The 24,152-nt window shown below is 51.1% G+C and overlaps 12 protein-coding genes across 12 annotated transcripts; 5 read left to right on the plus strand and 7 right to left on the minus strand.

Moving 5' to 3' along the window:
• Positions 1–213: 213 nt before the first annotated feature.
• YALI1_E21097g (uncharacterized protein) lies at positions 214–1,541 on the minus strand (the record flags this gene model as incomplete). The annotated part of the gene is made up of 2 exons (XM_504076.4): positions 214–1,473; positions 1,524–1,541. 2 exons carry the CDS (start codon positions 1,539–1,541, stop codon positions 214–216), a joined length of 1,278 nt encoding a protein of 425 aa, XP_504076.2.
• A 505-nt stretch (positions 1,542–2,046) lies between these two features.
• Positions 2,047–2,645, minus strand: YALI1_E21106g (uncharacterized protein; the record flags this gene model as incomplete). Its single annotated transcript, XM_068283038.1, has 2 exons — positions 2,047–2,339; positions 2,414–2,645. 2 exons carry the CDS (start codon positions 2,643–2,645, stop codon positions 2,047–2,049), a joined length of 525 nt encoding a protein of 174 aa, XP_068139139.1.
• Positions 2,646–3,496: 851 nt separating this feature from the next.
• YALI1_E21128g (uncharacterized protein) lies at positions 3,497–4,552 on the minus strand (the record flags this gene model as incomplete). Its single annotated transcript, XM_504077.3, has 1 exon — positions 3,497–4,552. One exon carries the CDS (start codon positions 4,550–4,552, stop codon positions 3,497–3,499), a length of 1,056 nt encoding a protein of 351 aa, XP_504077.3.
• A 1,940-nt stretch (positions 4,553–6,492) lies between these two features.
• YALI1_E21147g (uncharacterized protein) lies at positions 6,493–7,083 on the plus strand (the record flags this gene model as incomplete). The annotated part of the gene is made up of 1 exon (XM_504078.3): positions 6,493–7,083. One exon carries the CDS (start codon positions 6,493–6,495, stop codon positions 7,081–7,083), a length of 591 nt encoding a protein of 196 aa, XP_504078.3.
• A 178-nt stretch (positions 7,084–7,261) lies between these two features.
• Positions 7,262–10,066, minus strand: YALI1_E21183g (uncharacterized protein; the record flags this gene model as incomplete). The annotated part of the gene is made up of 1 exon (XM_504079.2): positions 7,262–10,066. The coding sequence occupies one exon, from the start codon at positions 10,064–10,066 to the stop codon at positions 7,262–7,264; it is 2,805 nt and encodes a 934-aa protein (XP_504079.2).
• Positions 10,067–10,491: 425 nt separating this feature from the next.
• YALI1_E21200g (uncharacterized protein) lies at positions 10,492–11,742 on the minus strand (the record flags this gene model as incomplete). Its single annotated transcript, XM_504080.3, has 1 exon — positions 10,492–11,742. One exon carries the CDS (start codon positions 11,740–11,742, stop codon positions 10,492–10,494), a length of 1,251 nt encoding a protein of 416 aa, XP_504080.3.
• Positions 11,743–12,104: 362 nt separating this feature from the next.
• On the plus strand, positions 12,105–12,869 carry YALI1_E21203g (uncharacterized protein; the record flags this gene model as incomplete). The annotated part of the gene is made up of 1 exon (XM_504081.3): positions 12,105–12,869. The coding sequence occupies one exon, from the start codon at positions 12,105–12,107 to the stop codon at positions 12,867–12,869; it is 765 nt and encodes a 254-aa protein (XP_504081.1).
• Positions 12,870–13,683: 814 nt separating this feature from the next.
• Positions 13,684–14,688, minus strand: YALI1_E21222g (uncharacterized protein; the record flags this gene model as incomplete). Its single annotated transcript, XM_504082.4, has 2 exons — positions 13,684–14,003; positions 14,448–14,688. 2 exons carry the CDS (start codon positions 14,686–14,688, stop codon positions 13,684–13,686), a joined length of 561 nt encoding a protein of 186 aa, XP_504082.4.
• A 126-nt stretch (positions 14,689–14,814) lies between these two features.
• On the plus strand, positions 14,815–16,359 carry YALI1_E21230g (uncharacterized protein; the record flags this gene model as incomplete). The annotated part of the gene is made up of 1 exon (XM_504083.3): positions 14,815–16,359. One exon carries the CDS (start codon positions 14,815–14,817, stop codon positions 16,357–16,359), a length of 1,545 nt encoding a protein of 514 aa, XP_504083.3.
• Positions 16,360–17,186: 827 nt separating this feature from the next.
• YALI1_E21256g (uncharacterized protein) lies at positions 17,187–17,662 on the minus strand (the record flags this gene model as incomplete). The annotated part of the gene is made up of 2 exons (XM_068283039.1): positions 17,187–17,416; positions 17,464–17,662. The coding sequence occupies 2 exons, from the start codon at positions 17,660–17,662 to the stop codon at positions 17,187–17,189; spliced, it is 429 nt and encodes a 142-aa protein (XP_068139140.1).
• A 2,310-nt stretch (positions 17,663–19,972) lies between these two features.
• Positions 19,973–20,248, plus strand: YALI1_E21282g (uncharacterized protein; the record flags this gene model as incomplete). Its single annotated transcript, XM_504084.2, has 1 exon — positions 19,973–20,248. One exon carries the CDS (start codon positions 19,973–19,975, stop codon positions 20,246–20,248), a length of 276 nt encoding a protein of 91 aa, XP_504084.2.
• Positions 20,249–22,941: 2,693 nt separating this feature from the next.
• Positions 22,942–24,141, plus strand: YALI1_E21312g (uncharacterized protein; the record flags this gene model as incomplete). The annotated part of the gene is made up of 1 exon (XM_504085.2): positions 22,942–24,141. One exon carries the CDS (start codon positions 22,942–22,944, stop codon positions 24,139–24,141), a length of 1,200 nt encoding a protein of 399 aa, XP_504085.2.
• Between the last annotated feature and the right edge of the window lie 11 nt (positions 24,142–24,152).

Raw genomic sequence — 24,152 nt, forward strand, 5'->3', positions numbered from 1 at the left:
TTTTTCTAGCGGCATCTACGAGTACAGCTTGGCCAGTACTATCCACCACCATGCGTTGAAGAGTCCTAAGAGTCTTGCCGTACCTACTTCAAATGTTCATGTCGAAATACCGCCAAAAGACGCTCTCAGTGCTTTCTAAAGATCCCCAAGTCCTTGCGCTTCAGGATGCTGTCGAAAGGGTTCGAGCGCCGTATATCCATTCAATCATAAATACTACTGTTCTTCTCCATCATGAGCATGTGCAGCCAGCACCTGAGCCTCAGCCTCCTTTTCAATAGCCTCCTTCACGTGTGCAGGAATGGGAGCAGCAGCAATAGTGGCTCCATTCTCTCCGGGCTCCTGCTTGATGAGATCCGGGTTAATTTGGGGAGACGAAGGGTTGGAGGACATCTGGCGCTCTCGGGCAATGCGGGCCTCAATCTCCCGCAGCTCTTGTTCCCGAGCCAACAGCTCCAGCTTCTTTTCATTGATTTCCTTCTGCACCCGCAACTCAATCTCCCGTAGCTTCTCTTCCTCCCGTGCCAGCTGCTCCTCCTTGAGCATGTAGCTCTGGTTGGCGAGCTCCTCAGGGTTGAGCGAGTCGTCGTGTGCACCCGAGGGGTTGGGGCCCGAGTAGCCCTTTGACAGCCGTTCGGTTCGGTAGTTTTCGTATAGAAAGTCGTGTGTCAGCAGCTTGAGGTCCTGCAGGTGTGAGCCCAGCAGTGCGGACTTGAGAGCGACAAAGTCGCTGTGTTCGGGGTTCTCAATCTCCACGTTACCCCAAGGGTATGCTCGCACGGGGATGTCTTCCCCGTTAGGGCCCTTGGCGTAGGCGTTGCCAGACACAATGGCGAATGGCAGCAGCTTGCGCAGGTAGGTGTTTTCCTCTATGGTTTCCTCGTCGTCGTCTTCGGGATCAAAGGGGAAGTTGTAGATGGGAATCTGGTGGTGGTCCACGTCGTCCATGATGAGGCGTTTGTTGAGGGCGACCTCTGCGGGGGTGAGGGCGTCTGATCGGCCAATCACGGGGATGATGTTGACTCGCTTGGACAGTCGCTTCATGAGCTCCACGTCGAGCTCTCGGAGTCCGTGGCCTGTGGCTTCGATAAAGTAGAGCAGCACGTGGACTCTGTTATCCTTGAACCGGGGGTTTCGTCGGATTCGCGACTCTTCGGACAGAATGTCGTCGTACTGGTGCTCCAGGTACTTGAGAATGGCGTCAAAACACTCGTCATTGTTGATGTTGTCTCCAAATCCGGGGGTGTCAACAATGGTGAGGGTCACTCGGGTGCCGTCTTCCTCGTCCAGATCGACGGTTCGGGGCTGGACCTCGATTCCGGGATCAAGATGGGCGTGCTCGGGAGTATACTCTTGTGGGGAAAGCACTTCCACTCCGCACAGCGAGTTAATGAAGGTGGTTCTTCCGGTGCCCGAAGCACCCACCACCATGATGGAGAAGGAAATGCCCTTCTTGACGTTTTTCTTTCGTCGCAGCTGTGTTAGAGGCGTCTGTTCACCGTCCAATTCCGTCTTTCCACACTCACAATAGCCGAAGAACTCATGATTCTGTGCAGGTTTTTCGATATGTCGTGTCTGGTAGAAAAGGGGCTACTCAAGGTACCGGTGTACGAGTCTACATAACAGCGCTGTTGGCGCAGACCATTAGGGTTAGGGCCCGAGTCTCGCCAGACGCAGAGATGTCAACTTTTCGCGTGTTTTTTGGTCTCAAACGCCGCCGTGGACGCCAAGCGACGCGTTTCGTTTCTATTGGCTAATGTCGTTTGTCGGTTGGCCGTTTGTTTGTGTCAAAATCAGCCACCTTTCGTCTCCTCAGCTACTCTTCTCGCTATAAACCCTCGTGACACGTAGACTCCAAAAAGTTGTCAATGTTGATTTTGGTTTTGGTGGGAGGTGCACTGGTGCTGTCAGAATATACAACGAGTATCGTACGTACTTGTACGAGAACATGTTGACAAGCGGCTGATTTGGACTGCACCGGAACCGATAGGTCGGTAGAGTGCTAACTGTCATAAAAGGGCCCTATTGCTCGTGCTGAAACCTCTTGTATTATGTAATCGCTCCGAATTGCTCTTTCTCTGAAGCGCTCTGTCTCCGAATCCGAATCCTGTCTCCCAATCGCTTCCTGTCTCCCAATCGCCCTTGTCTCTGATTCTCCCCTGTTGTTTCAGGATATTCTGAAACAGCTACTGCGGAGTTGGTAAGGAACACGAGCGAGTGTCTGACTGGGTGTCGGACTGTGTCTGACGGACTGGGTGTCTGTCTGTCTGTCTGATTCTCTCCCTGTCTGTCTGATTCTCTCCCTGTCTGTCTGATTCTCTCTCTGTCTGTTATCTGTCTGTCTGCCTATCTGACTGTCTGTCTATCTGACTATCGTTTGATATATATTATTTAAAATAGGGGCCAGGGTAAGGACAGGAACCTCGTCCAACGATAGGGTCGTAGATAACGAGTCTCAACTGTTCTATGAATGCCAGGGGAAAAATATGGGCCTGTCTTGAGTTCTTTGGATAATTTGGGTCAGTATCGCGTATACAACACTTGTATATTTGTGATGGCCTGTTAAGTAGATGGACTAGATGAACTAAGAAAAAGTGGAGGAGATTACAGCGAGTTACTGAAGTGGGGAACGAATGCGAGCGCAACATGTAGCACAGAGACCTTCTGCGAGGGAGGAGGATGCTCTGTCACTGTTGCTTGGATATGGATACAACTACTGACTATCCAACTATTGTACTTCCTCCTCCGTGGAGTTTATATCAACTTTTCAACAACCACCTTGAAGCTGAAATGCACACAGCTTGTCGGTTTCTATATGCAGTTTTCAACCATTTCGGTGCTGTGAGTACTTCCAGGAGTCCTTTGAATAACGTGAATCGTTGTATACCTCTCAGTCAGACGTCTCCGACCGATATCTCCTCCATGGTGGTCCATAATGACACCACCTGAACCGCTGAGACGAGTCAGGGTCCGTGTCTTCTATTTTCTACCATGGTTGTAGCCATTTCTCTCTCTTCCTCAGGTCTCTGATACCGGCTGGTGATATTACCACTTCATGTATCGACTGTTGCATCTTAATAAGCCCCGTTCTTTCTATTTATGTCACCTTGAAAGCCCAACAGATCGCGTCAATGTCTTATCAGATGAACACAATAACTGCATCGGATATCAATCCTCCTGTTGGTCCGTCAAGCTGCTCATGGATCTAATAACTTTTCGGTCCATGTTCAATCAGTGTCGGTTGTGTCGACTTGATCAGATTCTGGTTGTTTTCTGGTTGTGATTCCGCTCTTCATATCGCCGTCGGAAACATTGTGAGTGGTTACACAGGTGAATTCCCCAATTGGCAACGGCTGGTCGCAGGTGCACACTAGTGTCAGTACTTGTAGTCATTCCATATATGGTCCAACGTTTACTTCTTCGTTTTTTACCCTACAGTGTTCATATCTCCTCCTGTTGCACGTAAATCATATCTCATTATAAATACTTGTCGCCTCGCTTACTTGGAGGTGTCCAGAACGTATCGGCCGGCAATCTTGCCCTCCTCCATAAGCTTGTAGACCTTTTCCAGCTCGGACAGACCGATGATGATGATGGGCGACTTGACGAGACCTCGGGAGAAGAACTCAATGGCCTCCTGGGAGTCGGCTCGGTTTCCAACGTAAGAGCCCTTGATCTGGATAGATCGAGCCACCTGCTGGAAGATGGGAGACTTGCAGACGGCGCCGGCGGGCAGACCGACCAAAACAACGGTTCCCAGGGTTCGCACGTACTCAATGGACTGGTTGACTGCAAACTCGGAGACAGACACATTGATGACGGCGTGGGGTCCGCCCTTGGTGGCCTCCTGGACGTCCTTGACGAGGTCCTTGGTCTTGGCAAAGTCGATGAAAACCTCGGCACCAAGGTCCTTGCACATCTTCTCCTTGTCGGCGCCAGTGTCAATGGCCAGCACTCGGTAGCCCATGGCCTTGGCGTACTGGACAGCAAGTGTTCCGAGTCCTCCTCCAGCACCAGTAACGGCAACCCACTGGCCAGCGAGGATGGCGGCAGTCTTGAGAGCCTTGTAGACGGTGATTCCGGCGCACAGAATGGGGGCAATCTCGGCGAGATCGCAGTTCTTGGGAATGTGCGCGGCCTGCACGGCGTTGGCGGTGGCGTACTGCTGGAAAGAGCCGTCGTGGGTGTATCCAGACATGGTGGCGTTGGGACAGTTGGGCTCGGCGGCCACCTGGCAGAACTCGCAGGTGTAGCAGGCCTTGTTGATCCACTTGATGCCGGCATAGTCGCCAATCTCAAACGTGTCAACGTTCTTACCCTTGGCAACAACCACTCCGGCACCCTCGTGGCCTCCGACCAGAGGAAGCTTGGTGTCCAGAGGCCAGTCGCCCTTCCAGGCGTGCAGATCCGTGTGGCAGACTCCGGAGAACTTGACGTTGACCAGAATCTCGTCGTCGGCAGGCACAGGCACGGGGATGTCCTTGTACATGAGAGGACCGCCGGAGGTCTCGAAGATGACACCCTTCTGGGTCTTGGGGATGACGGGAGCAGACATTGTGATGAGTGGTGGTGGTGGTGGTAGTAGTAGTTGGTTGTAGGGACCTGGAGCTGGGGATTTGGCTGCTCTTTATACAGCTCCGAGCTCCATTTGGCCACATTTGCGGCTCTCGACAAACTTCTTTCGGGAAGTAGCCCTAACTCACTCCCCACATGTACTTGCTGCACGAGAAAGGGAGGTGTGGGGGAGCTGAACGAGGGGCGGGAGGAGGCGGGAGAGTGTTGATCTGGGGTGTTTTGGCGGCTCTGAGTCGATTGGTGCTTGCAGATTCCACTTATCTGCTCTCCTTCCGCCGCCAGTCCCATCTCTTTGAAAAAACACCTGACTCCCTCGTCTCCACCATACTTGTCAGATGCACCTACAGAAACCGTATATCGCCAAGTGTGCAGTACGGTTGAGTCTAAAGCATGAGTTTGCCGGTCGGGCGGATTCGAAAAAGTCAGAGACAAGAGACGAAACCACAACAAAAGGCCAATCCATGCACATTGACCCCGCAATTGCTCCGCACATCCGGCCTCGTATCTGATGAGGGGTACTTCTTATGCGGCTTGCGGAGTCGGTTTTTTTACAGATCGCCTATCGCCTGGTCGTTTTCTCCCAGCCCAGCCCTACTCCTGCCCCGTTGTGCCTCTTAGTATTTCGCTTGAAAAAAAAAATGAGCCCACTTCAGCCCTTGTTCTCTCCATCTCGGTCGACTTGTTAGCGCCAACCTTGCCTTAGCGTGGGAAATACGACGGCCAGAGTATGATGCGTGAACTGAAGTGTTGGGGATGCACGGCTGGACCTTCCATTGGACTTTCTGTGGGGCTTCCTTGGGGGGCTCCTCGAACCTGTGGCGAGTACGAGCTCTTGTAGTGCCAAACAAGTGCCATTGCACCTCTCCAAACACCTACACAACTCCCCCAATGTAATCTTGTCATCCACGGACAAGTATAAGAACCCCTCTAAACCCTGTAAACTCACTCATCCTTATTCCTACCAGTACCAGAACGGCTAAGAGTACCACCTACTGTACTCACTCTCACTTACGCAACATAATTACAACAGGCTCAGAACATTGTGCTCAACAAGTTGCATGTCCGGAGTCTCGGTCGGCCGACTTAGGTTTGAGATTTTCCGGTACCTGTACTTGGTGATATAGCGGTGGCCTTTGGTACGAGGAGTACTCACTCGCCCAGGAAGACGTGTTGATCCCAGCACCAATACCGTACAATGGTGCTCGCTACACTGCTGTTTGCTCGCGGTGCCAAATTTCAAAGAAGACCTTTCGTTAGTGCGCCGGTACCGTACCGTTAGAGTATCGCTATCTCTCTGGGCTGATCTGTCATCAGACTCGGCACGGAATGGTATTACGCTCAGCGACCTACTGTGTAATCCCTCAACCTAGACTCTCCGTAGCTATCGCGGGATTTGAATGGGGTGATTTGGATGAGTGCACGACGGGGTTTATACGGGACAGGGCTGTCGGTTGGCACGCACGGTCTTGGTCTCACTGGATCAATTTACTCCATACTCCGAGATGCAGCATCCATGTCCGGTGGCTAGTGCCGTACGTGGAATGTTCGAGCAATGTGCAACTGGGTGTAGGCTGTGTCTCGGATGTGAATTGGTTGTGGTCGACACGTCTTGACTACACCAAGTGAAGCTTCATCAACTCCCCAGCTATGGCAACAGTCTAATCAGCAACTTCTCTACTTTAGTTGATTGACTAGTTGACTTTTTGTTGAACAAAGTTTCGGAATTTTCAAGTTGTTCTGGAATTCAGTCGGAAGTCATAACTTCAAATCAGAATCTCAAGTCGGAGAATCATAGGGCAAAAACACACCCCCATCCCAATCCATCTAAACCTCGCCCCATTTGCTCCTCCTCGCCCTTCTGAACTAGCCTATCTCCCATCTCATTACGTCAGCAACACCCTGACTCTCCCACCGCATCACATGACCGTGCATGCACATCTCCTAGTGAGCCATCGGTCATCTACAACACACACCATGGCGAAGAAAAAGAAGTTGGACGACGGAAAAGCCCAGGAAATGCCCGAGTCGGGAGATGAAAACGAAGAGGAAGATGAGGACGACGGCCAGGGACTTACGTCGTTACTGGGCAACAACGCCAGTGGAGAAATGACCAACCAGGAAATGGAGGCCGAAAAGCTGCGGATTCTCATGAAGAACTTCGACACCGAGCAGATGAACCGATACGAGGTCTTTCGACGAGCTAACATCAACCGGCCCGGTGTGAAAAAGCTCGCCAACGCTGTTCTCAACCAGAGTATCACCGCCAACGTCGCGGTGGTACTGTCAGGTATCTCCAAGGTGTTTATTGGAGAGATCATCGAGAAGGCCAAGGACGTGCAACTGCGGATGAACCCGCGATATGAGGGAGACGACACTTACGAAAACGCGTCGCCTCTGTTGCCAGAACATGTGCGGGAGGCCTGGAGAATGTACAAGTTGGAAAGTGGACAGGTTCCCAATGCTCATTGGAGACGACAGGGAGGAGGAGGAGATGGACGCATGTTTAGATAGTATTTATTAGTAATGAAACAATGACTTAGAAAGTGGGTCACAGCACCCAATATGTCTACTTTTAGCTACTGTACTGTATGTCTCGTGAGAAAATAATGTACTTACTACTTGTAGCGGTACCTATAGCGATACTAATCACATGAGACACAATATAGATCCTCAACGAACATGTCTGCGCTCAAATGTTGGCAGAAATATGCCCGCCCTTGTTAGTTCTCCCCTTCTTATCCTCCAGATCATACCGCTTGCTCTCCTTGGACGTGTTGATCTGCACACAAAGAGACCGCTTGTCGGTATCAAACAGCTCATTGTAGAACTGCTTCATCTCTTCAAGAGACACCGTTTTGGCCAGCTCGATTGCTTCGGCGTCAACATTGAAGCCCCAGCTGTTGCACAGCTTGCTCCAAACATGCCGAGACTGTACCATCAACGACTTGGGAGGTTTGGACACCTGGGCAATGAATCCAGCAGTGTACTTTTCAAACTCCTCGACCGTCATCTTTTCCATAATGGCAGCCATGTGCACAGTGAGGAACTCGTCCATTAGAGCCTTGACATCGTCAGCATGGTAGGCCGACTGGGTGAGTAGAGAAAGACCACCAGTGGAAAAGTTGCGTTCAAATCCCGCTCGAGCAACGTAACCAAGCTGTTTCTTGGTTCGCAGAAACGTAAACGCAGGCTCCTTGATTATATAAGCCAACAGGCGGGCCTTTTCAACCTGCGTCGACTCAAAGTAATACAGAACACAGTTGTCAGCATTGTCCACATTGAGAGAGGGTCTAGCAGCAATCTTGGAGCCATAAAGGGGTGTAGAGATCAGTTTTTGAGGCAGATTAAGCACATCTCCACACTTGAACTCTTCAATAACTCTGCCATGAATCTCATGGGCCTTGGACTCGCTGAAATTGCCTGAGACCAAAACTCGAGGAGAGCATTCGGAAATGATCTTGGCCATATGAGCCCTGACTTCCTCAAGAGTGATTTCCTTTTCTTCTATGGAAGCTAGACGCTCTTCCAAAGTGAACTGTTGCTCATCGACTTCGGCAGAAAGATACTCGTCAATGATCTGGAACGAGCTGTTGAACTTGGCGTTGGAAAGAGCTCGCTTGAGTCGCTCAAGACGCAGACTAAACCGTCCAGGGTCGATATCAGACTTGAGAGTCTCGTACGACTGATCCAACAACACAGACAGCTTGTCATTGAACCCAGCAACCTGCACAATCACTCCATAGGTGCCTCTGTGGATGGAAAGACCGAGACCGGCAGAGGCAGCATCGTACGAGTACTTTTCAGCAGCATCACTCCACAGACTGCATGCGAGACGGGTTAGCAATGAGTTTCTGACTGTGTCGCTAGCATTTGGATGGTTCAATCCGACAATAATCATACCTTTGGGGGTTTCAAACATGTGATCTGGGAAGTAAGACAATGTGGGAGAAAGAGTCTTGGGCTTGTAGTACTCTGTCAAAGGGATATCTTCCTTCTTCTCATTCAAAATAGTAAACTCCTCTGCAATGTAAGGATTTTTCTGAGGGAGATGGAATCTCTTGGGAAAAGAAGATTTGAGCGCCTCACTAAACTTGTCCACAGTCTCTTTCTTTAACTGAGAAACACTGTACTTGGTTCCGCAGTGCTGTTCAGTCAAATCACACTTGTCCTTCACTTCAGGAGCCACAAGAGTCACTCTGAGGTTATCAGGAGTCAATCTGGTCAGAAACTCCACCAGAACTTCTGCATTGTAGGTCTTCATCAGGTGGTTGTAGCTCACTACCTCCGATGCAGCACACTGCTTGTTGGCAAAAGTTGCTGACAATGCGGATGCCTCGCTCATGATCTGAGTGGGAGTCTCTTTGAAATCGAAAAACAGCTGACAGATGTCCTTGGACTCATCAAAGAACCACTTTTGGGGGCCCTCAGCCCGCAGCATAGCCAAATACTCGAATAGAGCTGCTCCGATTTCTTCAGTATGCTGTGCACCCTCAGTGGTGAGATTCACTGTCACAGAAAAGAGCCCTCCCTCGGAAGAGAGATAGTTGATATGAGCAGACACAGAGTCGGCCCAGCCCTTTTGTTTGAGGTACCAGTACAGACTTCCGGGTGATTCGTGGCCCACCAGCTGTGCGTAGTACGAATTGACGGAGTACTCTCCCAGTTGTCTCCATCCAGGCACCTCAAATTCGTACTTGACAAACCGTTTCTCTGAGAGCGGCACAATCTGCAGAAACGAGTTTCGGGGGTCCAGCATGGGCTGTTTGAGTACTGGAATGGGCAGGTTCTTGTTAGGAATGTCCTCGAAAACCTGCACCAGATTCTCCAGCTCGCCCATGTCGCGGCCCATGAGCACCAGGCGCATCTTGGACGCACAATACTGGTTCTTGTGGAACTCTAGAAGCCGATCTCGCACTCCAGGCTTGTCCAGAGTGTGTTTGCTGCCTGTACTGAACTTGTGGTGGGGGTGCTCTTTACTACCCGTCAGTCTAGATACATGCAAGATACGCCTGGAGTCCAACTGTGTGTTTTTCTCGTGCTCCGAGTTGACGGCGTTGATTTCACGGTCTTTGCAGTCCGGATCGAATAGCGGCTCGATGAAAAACTGCGCAAAGCGGTCCACGGCTTCTTGGAACGCGCTGTTTTTGATCTGGAAGTGGTAGTTGGTGATCTGGGTGGACGTGAAGGCGTTACTAGCGCCGCTGTTGGTCAAAATGAACTGCTTGTACTCGTTCTCGCGAGGGTACTTTTTGGTGCCCAGAAACATGAGGTGCTCGCAGAAATGCGCCAGCCCAGGCAAGTCTTCGGGATCATCGTAGTAGCCGGCATGAACGGCTAGAGAGGCCGAAGACATGGTGGTCGTCTTGTCTGCCACCAGCAGAGCCTCGAGGCGGTTGCCGAGCCGCACAGACTTGTAATCGCGCGAATCCAGACGCGGTTTCACAATTGGTGTTTCCATGGCGAGTTTCAGGCCGTTTCTCAGATGTGGGAGCATGACAAAATAAGAGGTCGGATGTCTGACGACTTATCAGCGCAGGGTCAGGAAGCTTATTTGAAGTGTGGGTTTTTTTTTTGTTGTTGTTTTTTTGTTTTTTGTTTTTTTTGAGAGGATTTCGGGAGAAACTTGGAGAGGAGCAATGTGGAAAATTCAAGCCCCCTTCATGATATCTACGCGTTGTTCTTTCGTCAAAGTGTCTATGAGCTTCACTCCGGCCTCATCTGATGTTCTTTGAAGGCATGTAGACCATACACTTCTTCAGCGCTAGCCATTGTAGTGGAGCTACCTTACCACATTCAATTACCACCACCCCTGGGGCCTGGATGAATAATTCATTCACTTATAATTGGCTGTGCGTGACACCTCTTGCCACGTACAACATGCTGATAAATACCTTGACCAAATACCCCTCCCCTATGGCCCTATAGCTTCACCTCCTGCCTGGTAGGATCGCTGCTTCGACGCTGTAGCTCTGGAGGAGTAGAGCTCCATTCGGATGAACTGCCCTCCATGGGAACAGGAGGAGTCCCCAGAGGAGGCACCGAGTGGCCCACAAAATGCCGACGTCGCTCAGTCATCAATAAATGCATCTGGTGACGCAGACCTGAAACCACATTCACAATTGCATGGATGTCGTCTCGAGTCCGCATGTTTTCCCGCATCGTCTGCATCGACGTGTTCACCTCGTAGTCCGCCAGCAACTGGTTGATGGCCAGGATGTCGCCTCTCATCTTGTCACACTCAGTTCGCACACCTTGTAGATCGTCTCGCGTGACACTGGGAAGCAGCTCAAAGCCCGCATCTGCAGACTGCTGGAGATCCAGACGATCTAGGCGATACCGTAGCGCCTGGTTCTCGTGTCGGAGGCCTTCAATTTTTTCCTCCTGGGCTTCCAAAACAGGTGCCAGCTGAGAATACGTGCAGGAAGCTGTATGAATGTGGCTCAGACGTCTTGCACCTTCCCATCGACACCCAAACTTCTCGGCCGGACAACTAATGGGTCGTTCCGAACACTCGGACATGTGATCGTCATGTAGCTGTGCGGTGATTGTCTCCTGACAGAATAGACAGCTCAAATGTGACTCTGTACACTCCTGTTTGCAGTGATCAATGTAAGCAATGAAGGGCATTTCCACGTCGCATCCTTGCAAGCACGTGACCTTGGTATGCACACACGTAACGCCCGGCAGACGCTGTTGCAACTCCTTGATATGTTCTTCCGCCACATAGCGTCGATGCACCAGTTCGCCACATACTGTCCCCTCTTCCGTCTTGCCGCGACATGGGACCTGTGCATAGTCGCACTGTTGACGGCAGTGCATTTCCATCTGGCTTCGGGGCCCCACATGTGCACAGCCTCGGTTTGTGAACGGGCACTTGACCTGCAGCTCGTTCACCAGATCAACCAGCACCAGGGGCGCTGGCTGTAGCGTTTCTGGGTCGATTTGGCTGCGGCAAATGGGACAGCGGTTGCCCGAGTCCGCCACACGCATTGTAGACAGAATGCACAGCCGGCAGAAGGTGTGGCCACACTTTGTGGAGTATGGAGTCACGAATCCACAGGTGCACACTGGGCATGACAGTTGCTCCGGCAGGTCCATGTATTCGAGCGACCAGTAGTCCAGGGTGATGTTTTCGTCCCCTGGCGGCAGCGTTCTTGCTAGAGGTTCCATTTGGTGTAGATGTGTATTCGTAGATGTTGTACCAGTAAGTAGTGCAGTTTGGCGGGTGCCAGTGGTATTTTTAGTATGGGGTAATACTGGAGCATAATGTTAACGGTGCGCCACATACACAGCGGCTGACTAAGGTTGGCAGTTCGGTTCCAGTGGGTAAACACGACTGTTAACATTATTACAGCCGGTCTACATACTGCGATAAGACGACAGCAGCGAGCGACCGATAACGACAAAGACGACCACAGAAGGCGATCAAAGGAAGCGATACACACACAAACAGCTCTCTCGGTCTTTATCAGAACACTAGTCCCATCTCTTTTTTGCTTGCTCACAGGTATCGTACATACATACTTACTTCAATGACAAACCTGGTACTCTTGGTGGACCAGACCCAAGTGGCTATTGACGAACGAGAGCGGCTGACGCTGCTGGGAATCAAGGCGGCGGAGTCGGACGACCGCGACATTGAGCGGGCGCTGGAAAACATCAAACAGGGCCTTTTGGACAACCGACAAGCAGCAACCCACGGAAAGGATGTTGGAACCCTGACCCGAGTGCGAGAGGACTACCACAACCTGGTGCAGGCGTACGAGAAGATCAGTGACACGGATCTGCCGGACTTGTATCTCAACGAGTCGCTGTTCGTCAGCAAAAAGAAGTCGGTCAAGTTCCGAGACAACAACCTGGAGGAAACCAGTGGTGCCCATAGTCTCAACGACCAGCACCGAGACTTTGAACCATACCGAGACGACCCCGAGGCCCTGATTCCCGAGAGATACACAGACGAAGAGCCCAGCCCAGCAGCCCGATTCGAGGGGCTGTCGACACAGCAGGTTGTGTACTCGCAAAGAGAAGACATGGGCGAGCAGGACGAGCGACTGAGTACTCTAGCTCAGTCGGTTTCTCGCCAGCATCAGCTCAGTCTGCAGATTGGAGCCGAAGTCGACTCCCATAACGTCATGCTGGACGATATTGAGGCCCAGGTGGACAACAGTGACGGACGTCTGAATCTGGCTCGACGACGACTGGACGACTTTTCGCGACGAGCCAAGGAGTCCGGCTCGCTGCTGACCATCATAATTCTGGTCTTCATTCTCATTATCTTGATTGTATTGTTGAGCTAGATCAAGACGCTTGACAAAAGACATGACCAAAATAATGACCACCTTTATGACTGTAAGATTAATGAGATATGACTTTGTATAGAGTAGGGCGGTGAAGGAGTGTACAAGAAGTGGTGAAAGAGGTGTAAAGTGAATCACACTGTAGCTAGTCTCCCTTGGTCGCGCGATAGTAACCGACCTACAACCACTGTACTGCCACACGGTATATACTTGTACAGTATGTACTCGTACATTCATTGTTTTGTAGTCGTTGAGTCCAACCTGACTGAAGTGTCTTGGTAGACAGGAATGACTTGCTGGTAAGAGGAAGAGTAGGAAAGAGGGACATCTGCTGTATATAACTTGTCTCAATGCGGGTTCAAGTACTGCTTGTACTCAAACACTTGTCCAGGCATGACACATTGTTGTAGACCTATTCTACTTCCCGGATGTATAGCGTACGGTTATATCATCTTATTAGATGATACTGTTTTATAAACAAGCCGCGTCTTGGTCTCGCACCTGTTCATGTCACTACTTTTAGTCACTCTGAGCTGCTGTACAAGTAGTTGGCTCCAGTCTAATGTGGATCACTTTTCAGTCTAGAGGACTCGCATACGGAACACTGGTCGTACTTGTATGTCGTTGACAGACCAAAGAGTCTACAAGAACCCTTCCTGGCTACACCTCTTCATGACCATGCGGCTGTTGCGCTCACAGAGCCTTCATAAACGATAATGTACATTAATCGCATCATAGCACGGTTTTCGCCCATCTCTAAGAGTCTGAGGAAATCAACGTGCTCCGCTTAAATAAGTTATGATGCAATAAATATCTAGAGCTTCCGAGGGGAGCCGGTATCCATGTTGGTAGGGGTGGAAGCTCGTCCGGTGGCGGGATCGATGATCTCAAGCGCCTTTTTGGCCCGGGTCACGCCGGCAGAGCCGCTGGGAGAGGGCGAAAGAGGGGACGAGTACGAGTAGTTGGATCCGCCGTACTGTCTGGAGATGGCGTTTCGCAGCTCCTGGTCGGGCGTCAGCATATGGGGGGATGCATTGTTGAGTCGTTCTTCCTCGAGGAGGTTGGGGCAGAACTCGACGTCGTCGAGCGAGTCAAACGTCCGTCCGGCGTTGAATTTGATTCGTGAAGTTGCCACTAGGTTAGTATGTTGCTTTGGGCGTGTTGCGTGGGTCTTGTCCTTCCTCCACCTTAAGAGATCAGCCAGGGGTAGTGGAAGGAGAGATGAAGAGGTGATGGGTTGGGATGGACACAAGCAGTTCGGTCATCGGATTTGACAGTCTTGAACACGCTTTCCCCCGCGATCACGGCCTTCTTCACCACCTGCTTGGTGGCCCACCTACATTCTCTCCGTGGAGAAGCACATGAACGCGAGCAAGTACAAGATGCACGTGTGACCAGACAAGTAGAGAGGGGGAGAGAGAGATGCGCCAAAGACACAAACACCGTGGTAGTGCTGGTCTCTTCCGGCCTCCCACTCTCCAGTCCTACTAGTCCCCTCCCTTCTGCTCCTCTCCCGTCCTAGGCCCCGGGTTCTGTGCTGTGTCACGGTTTTTTTTTTCCGTGTCGGATCATACTCACAATTCTGCATTCTCACAACCTCCGAGTTGTACCCGCTCGGGTAGTTTGCTGAGTATCCCTGGTATTGTGGCGGTCTCGAGTACATCTGAGTCTGTGCAAAAAAGGGGGTTTCGTTTTGGCGCTGAATTTTGAAAGTGGGTGCTGGTGGAGCCTTAGGTCGAACGTGGTGTAGTGAGTGTGGTGTTGGGTGAGTTGGTTGAAAGAAGTTGCACACAACCTGCTCAATATATGCTTTGGACATTATGTATCTTCGGCTAAGCTTTTTGCGAGAGTGGTGAAAAAGAGCTTGTGTCGGATTTTGGTACCGCGAACTTAGTTTTTTCCAGCAGCTTCAACCGCCTCGACAAGACGATATCTACCGCGAAAAATGACGTTGTGGATGCGCACAGGCCCGCGTCTGGCCTTGCCACGTGTCCGGCAGCCATTGGCCGTGCAGATACAGACCCGACACAGCTCGTTCAGCCTGCGAAAAGCCACCGATAAGAAGAAGACCCCCAACCCGGCTAAACAGTCGCAGGGGCCTGAACGAACCCGATTCGCGCCGTCGCCAACAGGCCTGCTGCATCTCGGCTCGTTGCGAACGGCCCTCTACAACTACCTGCAGGCCAAGGTGACGGCGGGACAGTTCCTGCTGCGAGTGGAGGACACAGATCAGACCCGACTGGTGCCTGGGGCCGAAGAACATCTGTACCAGACTCTGGACAAGCTGGGGATCAAGGCTGACGAAAGCCCCAAGGTGGGAGGACCCTACGGACCGTACAAACAGTCGGAGAGATCGGACATTTACAGAAAGTACGTGGACCAGCTGCTGGAGTCGGGACATGCGTACAAGTGCTACTGTTCCAAGGACCGACTGGATGATCTGCGAGACAGTGCGCGGGCTCTCGTGCCTCCTTCCATGGCCTCCTACGACCGAAAGTGCGCGCATGGCGTGGCTTCCGACTCCAACAACGGAGAATATGTCGTGCGTTTCAAGGCCCCCGACCTATACCCTTCTTACACGGACGAATTGCATGGACAGGTGAACATCCAGGTGCAGAGAAACGCCAACGATACCCGGTTTGACGACATTGTGCTTCTCAAGAGCGACGGACTGCCCACTTACCATCTTGCCAATGTCGTTGACGACCACCTCATGAAGATCACCACGGTTATTCGGGGCGAAGAATGGATGCCCTCCACCCCCAAGCACATTGCTCTGTATGAGGCGTTTGGCTGGACCCCTCCTCGGTTTGTGCACATTCCCCTGCTGACTTCTGTGGACAACAAGAAGCTCAGTAAGCGGTCTGGGGACATCGACGTCATGTCTCTTCTTGAGAACGGCTATCTGCCCGAGGCCATTCTCAACTTTGTCCTGCATTTCGGCTGGTCCCACAACCACATTCAGGCGTCGGATCGAATCGGTCTGTCGCGAATGGAGCAGATTTTCGACCTCAAGACCCTTACCAAGGGCAATGCCAAGGTCGACTTCAGCAAGCTTGTCTACTACAACAAACACTACATGTATGGTCGAATCAAAAACCCGGGAGACAAGGAGTGGATCAAGCCGTACTACGAGGCCATGAAGAAGGAGACGGGCACCACCAAGACGCTGGACGACTGCCTGACCGCCATGGAGATCATGAAGGGTTCCTTTGGCAACGTGGAGGAGTTTGTAACCACCTGTCGGTTCCTGTTTGAGCGGCCCATGCGGCCCATGCTCACTCTGGAGGAGGAGAAGATGGTTCGAACCATTGCAGAGGCCAAGGACGTCAAGATGGGCATTGCTATACTGGATACCCGATACGATAAGAAGCAGATTTACCAGGTGCTTCGTAAGGTCATTGCTGACGGCACTCCGGGGGCGAGCATGGACAAGATCCGGTGGTTTCTAGGCAAGGAGGAGGTTCAGGCGAGATTGGAGGGGTTTTAACGAGCAAACTCATGTGGGGCAGTGGTCGGGTTAGTGTGACCGTGGTTCCGTCAGTCGGATAATGATCGGGACAGTCTGACAATCACCGTTGGAGCTCGTTTTGGTACAACCCTTTCGGGGAATCATGTAAATAGCGAATACCATAACATTGGAAGGATCAGGGGTGGGTTGCGACCCTCTTGGAAGAAGGATCAATGAAGGGGCGAAAAAAATGAGGTACTACATACTGACACGGTGCATTTACGAAGGAGAAGTGTCATGTTTGAGACTATCGGTGCAAGTGCCATACCTCTAACGATCTACACTGTCAAGTTACAGGATGTCCAGGTCGTCTTCTGTCACAACGCAGGAGGACCAGCTGAATGTGTCTGTCTGCATACATGTATACATGTAAGGGCTGGCATCGATTGAGGAGGTAGGAGGGCTGTCAGATGCGATCATGATTGCAAAGAACAGGCCATGAATCTTGGAAATAGCAGACCATGATCTTCTGGTGGAGAGGAGGTGCGATTCATAGGATGGACAAGATGAAGCGATCTGTAGAGCGTCCAACACTCGTTTGAATCGTTATTGCCGCTCATATTCAATTGACGAGATCTAGTTGAAGTACCTGTACCTGTACGAGTTGTGCATGCAAAACGATAGACAGATGTCTTGAACACATCTATGACTCTCATTGGTGCACAAGAAACCAAAGGCAGTCAATAAAGGAACACGTACAAGTCCATAGATCCGGAGCCGGTCTCATTGGAGAGCAATCTGATGTCTTCGCTTTAGATTCGAAAGGCACTGTACGGCATATATTGAAGTTTCCGTTTTGGTAGTGCTTATTGAAGTGAGTGTATGAGTATGGTATGAGTACGAATACTTGGACGAGGAAACGAGCAAGACGACTTTTTACTGTCTGAACCATACATGGTCAATGGCACATCTTCTCCGTGCCATTGCCTTGACGTAGAATTTGCACTCCAACCGAACCCACTCCAACCGCACCACTCCAACCGCACCACTCCAACTAGATCACATATTACCGCACTGCCTCTTCTCTGCCGCGCTGCTGTACGTTTGATCACGACCCGGATCGGACGCCGTCTCTGGCTGCACCTCTCACATGGGTATAGCTGCAGGGCGAGGGCGGTGTAGTGTTTGGTGTCGGGTTGCTATTCTGGAAGCCATGTTTAGTGAGCTCTTCACGTGTCCAGGCCATTGTTTCCTCCCGTGTGTACTGTCTAGTGCCTTCCTGCTTGGTTAGCCTCGCTTTCTGTAGATCCACTAGTGGATGTTTCCTTGTCAACAAACACATTCTGCGGCCGCTCCTCCAAACCGTGCGGTACCTTTTTCGGAGCAGCTGTCAAGGTGAAACATGACAGTGGTGAGCGGGTATGTTGGTGGAGTCCAGAGTGAAGTTCGGTGAGTAGAGTGCAGCATATGTCACGCTCTTGAATGTACAGTACTCGTACAAGAGCGTACTCACTCTACAGTCTGAGCCTCTGGGCTCTCCAGACTGAGCCTCTAACTCTCCAGACCGAGCCTCTAGCTCTCCAGACTGAGCCTCTCCAGACCGAGCCTCGTATGGCGTTTTGCTTATTTCTGCCTCTTTGGGCCGCTCAGCCAACGAGAGTAGAGACCGTGTCTCACGGTTAACCTTGGACCATGTCGTTTCTTGCCAAAGACAGCGAATCGAAAAACCGTGCACCGAAAAACGGGACAAAAAACCGTCGAGTGAAAAAAGCGTGAGCCAAAAGAAAAAATAACTCGGCAGACGAGCTGTATTGTACGTACAAGGTAGTCGTACTCGTACTGAAAGACAGAGGGGGCCTCGCAGATAATATTTTCCAGTATTGTTGAAAAAATGGCGCACGACAATGTTCCTAGGGTATTCTGTTGTTCCCGCCACCCCCGATTATCCGCCATTATAGTGGTTTGTGGTGGTCTGGTTATTTCCGGGCTGGACCCTGGTGTTCTCAAAAAAGGCCATTTTTCCATTTTATTTTCCATTTTTTCCATTTTCCTTTTTCTGCTTAGTCCTCCAGCCTTTGTGTGTCAAGGTTTAGGCACCTGTTTTCGTGCAGTTGCAAATCTTGTTGGCTTCGACAGAACATGAGGTCGATTAATGGAAGAGAGAAGAGAGAAGAAAAAGGCGAAAAAGGGGATGAAACGGAGCAACAAAAACACAGAACAAACAAAAACACAGAACAAACAAAAACACAGAAACAAACACAAACACAAACACAAACACAGAAACAAGCCCAACTAGAAGTAGCCGTTACACCTCCGTGCACGGTCACACCTCGGCACATGGCTCATGCATGTCCCAAGCAAGGAGAGAGTGAAGGAAGGAAGAAGGCCAAAGCTAAAGTGACGGAAAATGGCAATGGCATGACGGACGGACAGGCAGACAGCATAAAAGTACTGTAGCAAGGCAAGGACAGGTTGGTGCAGATCCACATGAGTATCTGGTGAGGAGTTTTGTTGTGGTCGTCCCCTTTGCCCTCGCCCTCGCCTGGTTGTCCCCTTTGCCTCGCCTGATCACCCCCTTTTTTTCCTTTGCCTCGCTGGTCTTGTCCACTCGCCATAATCTACAATACAGTATTTAACCCCTGTCTTGGGATAAAACAAACTGCCCAACTGAGGTATGATGGTTCCGCTTTGTGTCGGGCTGTTTCAACTCAGCTGCGCAATAGCGTTGGGACCCTAATTTTAAAAAGAGCTGAAATTGGCTTGGGACAATAGTAAGCTCGTAATACAGAGTCAGTGTATAAAAGCCCGCCATGCTCCACCTAATGGTGTCCCCATCACACTTCATCACCAAGTAGGAACTATCGAAACCACACCGAGACTTCTGTTGGACACGACACTCTCTTTGCACTCCTTTGCACCGACACTCCCTTTGTGATACTCACTCTCTCTACCCTCCGTTGACCGGACCACTTTCCTTACGCGACTCTCCTTTTTCGTCACCTAAAACCAACACACACGCCCTTATTTCCAACATGAAGTTCTCTATCGTTTCCATGGCCCTCCTGTCCCAGGTTCTGGCCGCCCCCATCGCTGCCGAGGCTGGCCTCGCCAAGCGAGCCGTTGTCACCGTCAAGAACCAACCAACGTCATCTACGTCAAAAAACGTGGGTCTTACGTCGACCAGAACCGGCACCCCCTAACAAGACCAGGTGGTCCCCTACACCACCGAGGCCCAGATCGAGCAGCCCACCGAGGCCCCCGCCGCCCCCTGCCCCCGAGGCCCCCCGCCGCTTCTCCCACTTCTGAGGCTTGCTCCTGCCCCCCCCCCCTCCCTCTGAGGCTCCCCGCTCCCCCCCCCACCCCCGAGGCCCCCAAAGTCTGCTGAGGAAGCCCCTCCCCCCTTCCTCTTCCTTCTCCCCCCCAACTTTGCTGGCCGACGAGAAGCCCGAGGCTGCCCCCTCTCCCTTCTCCCCGCCCCCGAGCCCACCACCTCTGAGGCTGCCCCTGCCCCCCCCTCTCCAGGCCCACCACCCTCCGAGGCCCCCCGCTTCTACCACCTCTGAAGGCTGCTCCCGAGCCCTCTCCTTCCGCCCCCTCCACTGGCGGTGGATCCGGTGACCACACCGGTGAGGCTACCTTCTACGACACCGGCATGGGCTCTTGCGGCATCACCAGCACCGACTCCGACTTCATTGTTGCCCTTAACAAGGACATGTGGCAGGCTGGTATGATCGACGGTAACCCCAACCACAACACCCTGTGTGGCAAGAAGCTGACTGCCCACCGAGGCGGCAAGTCTGTCACCGTGACCGTCACCGACATGTGCCCCGGCTGTGCTTCCGGCGATCTCGATCTCTCTCCCGCCGCCTTCAACGCCCTGGCTTCTCCCAGCGAGGGACGAGTCGGTGTCTCTTGGTCCTGGAACTAAGAGTAAGATTTATTAACAAAACCCCATCTTGTAGTCCTGCGCTGGCGTCGGGCTAACTCAAGATTTATATATATGAAATACCCTTACTCTTATGTCGAATGGCTCATCTTGAGCGTGCTCAGCGTATCGTAGAGTACTACAGATGTTGACTGCTTCAACAGTCGTGCTTTCAACAGATGTGTAGTCGTGTCTTGTCTCGTGTTTTCTCATAAAGTTAGACACAATGAGCATCGTCATGGACATTTTTTCAAAGCCCCTGGACTGCGGAGATGCACAATCTGAAACAATAACAATGGAAAGCGCCTTTGACGCATCTTTGCTGGGCAGAGTGGACACTGTATGGTCGCTGGATAGCTGGATAGAGGCGTATATGCGAGCTGCACTTGCTCCATACGTTGGAATTTACTCCATAGATCGCGTCACACAATTGCATTGTTGGGTGTTATGTGGAGAAAATAAGGGGAAAAGGGGAAAAAGAATGGAGAGAAGAGGGAAAAAATTGGGAAAAGGAAAATGGAAAAAGGAAAAGCCGAACCGAGTGTTTGAGCTTGGATAGCGGGTACACGTGTAGCGGCGGTAATCACGAATAAAGGGGTTCCACAGCGCGACGAAATCAATAGGTGAACACGGTCATTGAACACGGTCATTGAACACGGTCATTGAACACCATCATTGAATACTCGTATGTCCATACGGTATGTACTGCACATACATACTTATAGTATTATCTACAAGTAGTCTGGTACTGTACATACTTGTACTGTACTTACCTACTTGTAGTCTGATGCTGCGCATGTACAAGTACACTACTGTACAATTGCTGAAGTTATATTTTGACGGTTTGTTGTGGGAAATTGGGTCGTTCATATCGAGGCAGACGAGCATTCCATTTCGAGCCTTCTCATGAGGTGAAGCTGTTGGCGCCTTCAGTTGAGGGACTGTATAGTTGCATTAGGGTAGTCGACATGTCTTCGTTCTCATGTCTTGTCTGTAAAGCACGACCCGGACAAAATCTTCCTGGAGGCAGGTAGAATGATACCGTATCGTACAGTCTCGTCTGAATCTGGATTGTGACTCTGAATCCGGACTATGACTCTGAACCCGGACTACGATTCTGAATCCTCTTTCGTCGGGTGGAGATGATGGAGTGGAGATGGAGTAGAGTTGGTATATCTTCACTCAGTACATCGAGACTGATTGAAGGTCAATAGTCCACTGCTCGGTGACCTAGCTGTCATTATAGAACAAGTGCAGTAATCAGGGCTTTTGGATTGACATCAGTAGTCATTGGTGCAAGTACAGTACGACAAATTATGTTTTTTATTCCTTCGTTATTGTGACTTCAAGTATATATATTATTATTATTTATTTATTTGTTTATACTGCTTTATATACCTTCCGATCTCCGTACAGTATCGATATCGCAGTATCGTAGTGTAGACTCCTTGGAGTTGAGGTTTCGTCACTAGGGACCCAGAGATGATAGACGATAGGATAGACGATAGGATAGACGATATACTATAGACGATAGACGGTAGACGGCAGAAGCTGCTCCCACTGGTATGAGTAATGGGCGGGAGGGGACTGGAAATCATCTGTTTAACAGTGCTGGTAAGTTACCGTGAACGAACTTGCAACTTTTACCATTTTCGATTCCGCGTCGGCTCCGCTGAGTACGTACCCGTACATGTATATCTAGTACAAGTACATTAGTGAAATGAGTCTCGTGAGTCAACTCGGTGTTATTAATCAACTAGTCTAGTCTTGCGAACCCATGTCGGGTCTATGAATCTACAAGTTGTACTCAAGTCTTGCATCAATCTATAAAACAGTATATACATAAAATACCACTTGCACGATACAGGAGCAGTCGCCGTCCAATGGCCAAGTCGCCGTCCCGTTCCTACCAGAATCATACTCTTGACCGTGGTCTTTTTCGACTCGCACTGGTTGTGTAACGGATCTCAACTGGTGTGAAGTACACTAACTTGTGTGAAGTACATACTGCTTGCGTGTTTGAAGAAGAGCAGCCTTGCCTGGAGAATGTCCTGGTATACAGTCCTGGCTTGGATCCACGTACGAGCATTGTACAACCTCTTAGCTACAAGTACTTGACTCAATGGAACAAGACATCAGACCCACCATCGATCTCACAACTGTACAGCCCACTGGCACTTCCCACTGTCTTCCACTGACTTCCCACTGTCTTCCACTGACTTCCCACTGCCTTCCACTGACACTTCCACTTCATCTTCACTCTGTCTGCCAAAGAAGACGTCAGGAGACCTCATCGCCCTAAATATCCTCTTTATTCCTCAGGAGCAAGATATATATCATTCAGATCCTTTTAATGCCGCATTTGATAGTGCTAGAAGGTCGCTGGCTATCGGAGTAGCACGTGCAGGTACAGCAATTATTTACCAAGTAAAAGTGGCTTTTCTCCAACTAATTACTTGATTAATTAACTAAAGGTGACGATAATAAGTGCAAGTATCAGTTACCGCGACCATCTCCCACGTTAAGAGAACCACACCGAACCGTACAATAAAAAATATCAAAAAAATAGCCCTTTTTGCTACCCATTTACATCCTTAGATGGACCTCTGAAGGTCCTGCTGGACCGCAACGACTACTCGCACACACTTGCCCCACATTAATATATATTATCTAAACTCTGATTAATATCTTGAGTCATGCGACTACTCATCCGCCGAACCGGTCTAACACGGCCCCACGGCGTGCAAGCGCGCCGATCCACATGGATTCGGCTTCTCTCGACCGAGATATTGCATGCAGAACTGCTTCCCGACCGCCAGTCGCCCCACTACGTCCAGGAGTCGACCTCTCTGTCATCTCTGGTGTGGGACAAGCCTCTGGAAAACGTTCTGATCGTCAAAAAACCCTGGGACCACAATGTGCGCGAGTCGCTCATCCAGATGGCATCTCACATCCAGCGCCGGTACCCCCGAGTCAACATTCTGGTGGAGGAACATGTGGCCGACGAGGTCCAGAAGCAGATTGGAGCCGCAGGCGTGACCGCCATCCACACGGGGCCAGGAGAGGTGCTGAGAAACAAGACGGATCTGCTCGTGACTCTGGGAGGCGACGGAACTATTCTACATGCCACCTCCATGTTTGCTTCCGGAGAAGTGCCGCCGGTGCTGTCCTTTTCGCTGGGGACTCTGGGTTTCCTGCTGCCGTTTGATTTCAAGGACTTCAAAACTGCATTCGACATGGTGTACTCGTCGCAGGCCTCGGTGGTCAACCGCGCCCGCCTAGCATGTCAGAAAATGTCCATTCGCAAGGAAATCACCCACTTGCCCTCCCAATCGCACATTGAACACAACTCAACCCATGTCTACGGCAATCCCGACGACTACAATCTTAGCCCACTAACCTACGCCATGAACGACATCAACATCCACCGTGGAGCTGAGCCGCATCTCACCAAGCTCGACATCCACGTTGACGGCGAGTTCATCACCCGAGCCATTGCTGACGGTGTCACCATCGCCACACCCACGGGCTCCACGGCCTACTCGCTGTCGTCTGGCGGCTCCATTGTGCATCCCCGAGTCGCCTGCATTCTGCTGACCCCCATCTGTCCGCGATCGCTGTCATTCCGGCCTCTCATTTTCCCAGCCACCTCCAAAATATGCATCACCGCCTCGTCCGAATCTCGAGGTAGAGGCGCCGAGCTGTCTGTCGACGGAATCGCCAAGGGTCTGGTTCGACCCAGCGACAAGATTCTGGTCGAAAGCGAAACCGGCCACAACTCGGGCATCTGGTGCGTGGCCAAGACAGACAGAGACTGGGTCAGTGGCCTCAACGGGTTACTGGGCTTCAATAGCAGTTTTGGCAAGGGCGGGGAGGCGTCAGGCGATGTTGCTTAGCTTGAGTACCG

Source organism: Yarrowia lipolytica, chromosome 1E, assembly GCF_001761485.1.
Source record: "Yarrowia lipolytica chromosome 1E, complete sequence".
Lineage (NCBI taxonomy): Eukaryota > Fungi > Ascomycota > Dipodascomycetes > Dipodascales > Yarrowia > Yarrowia lipolytica.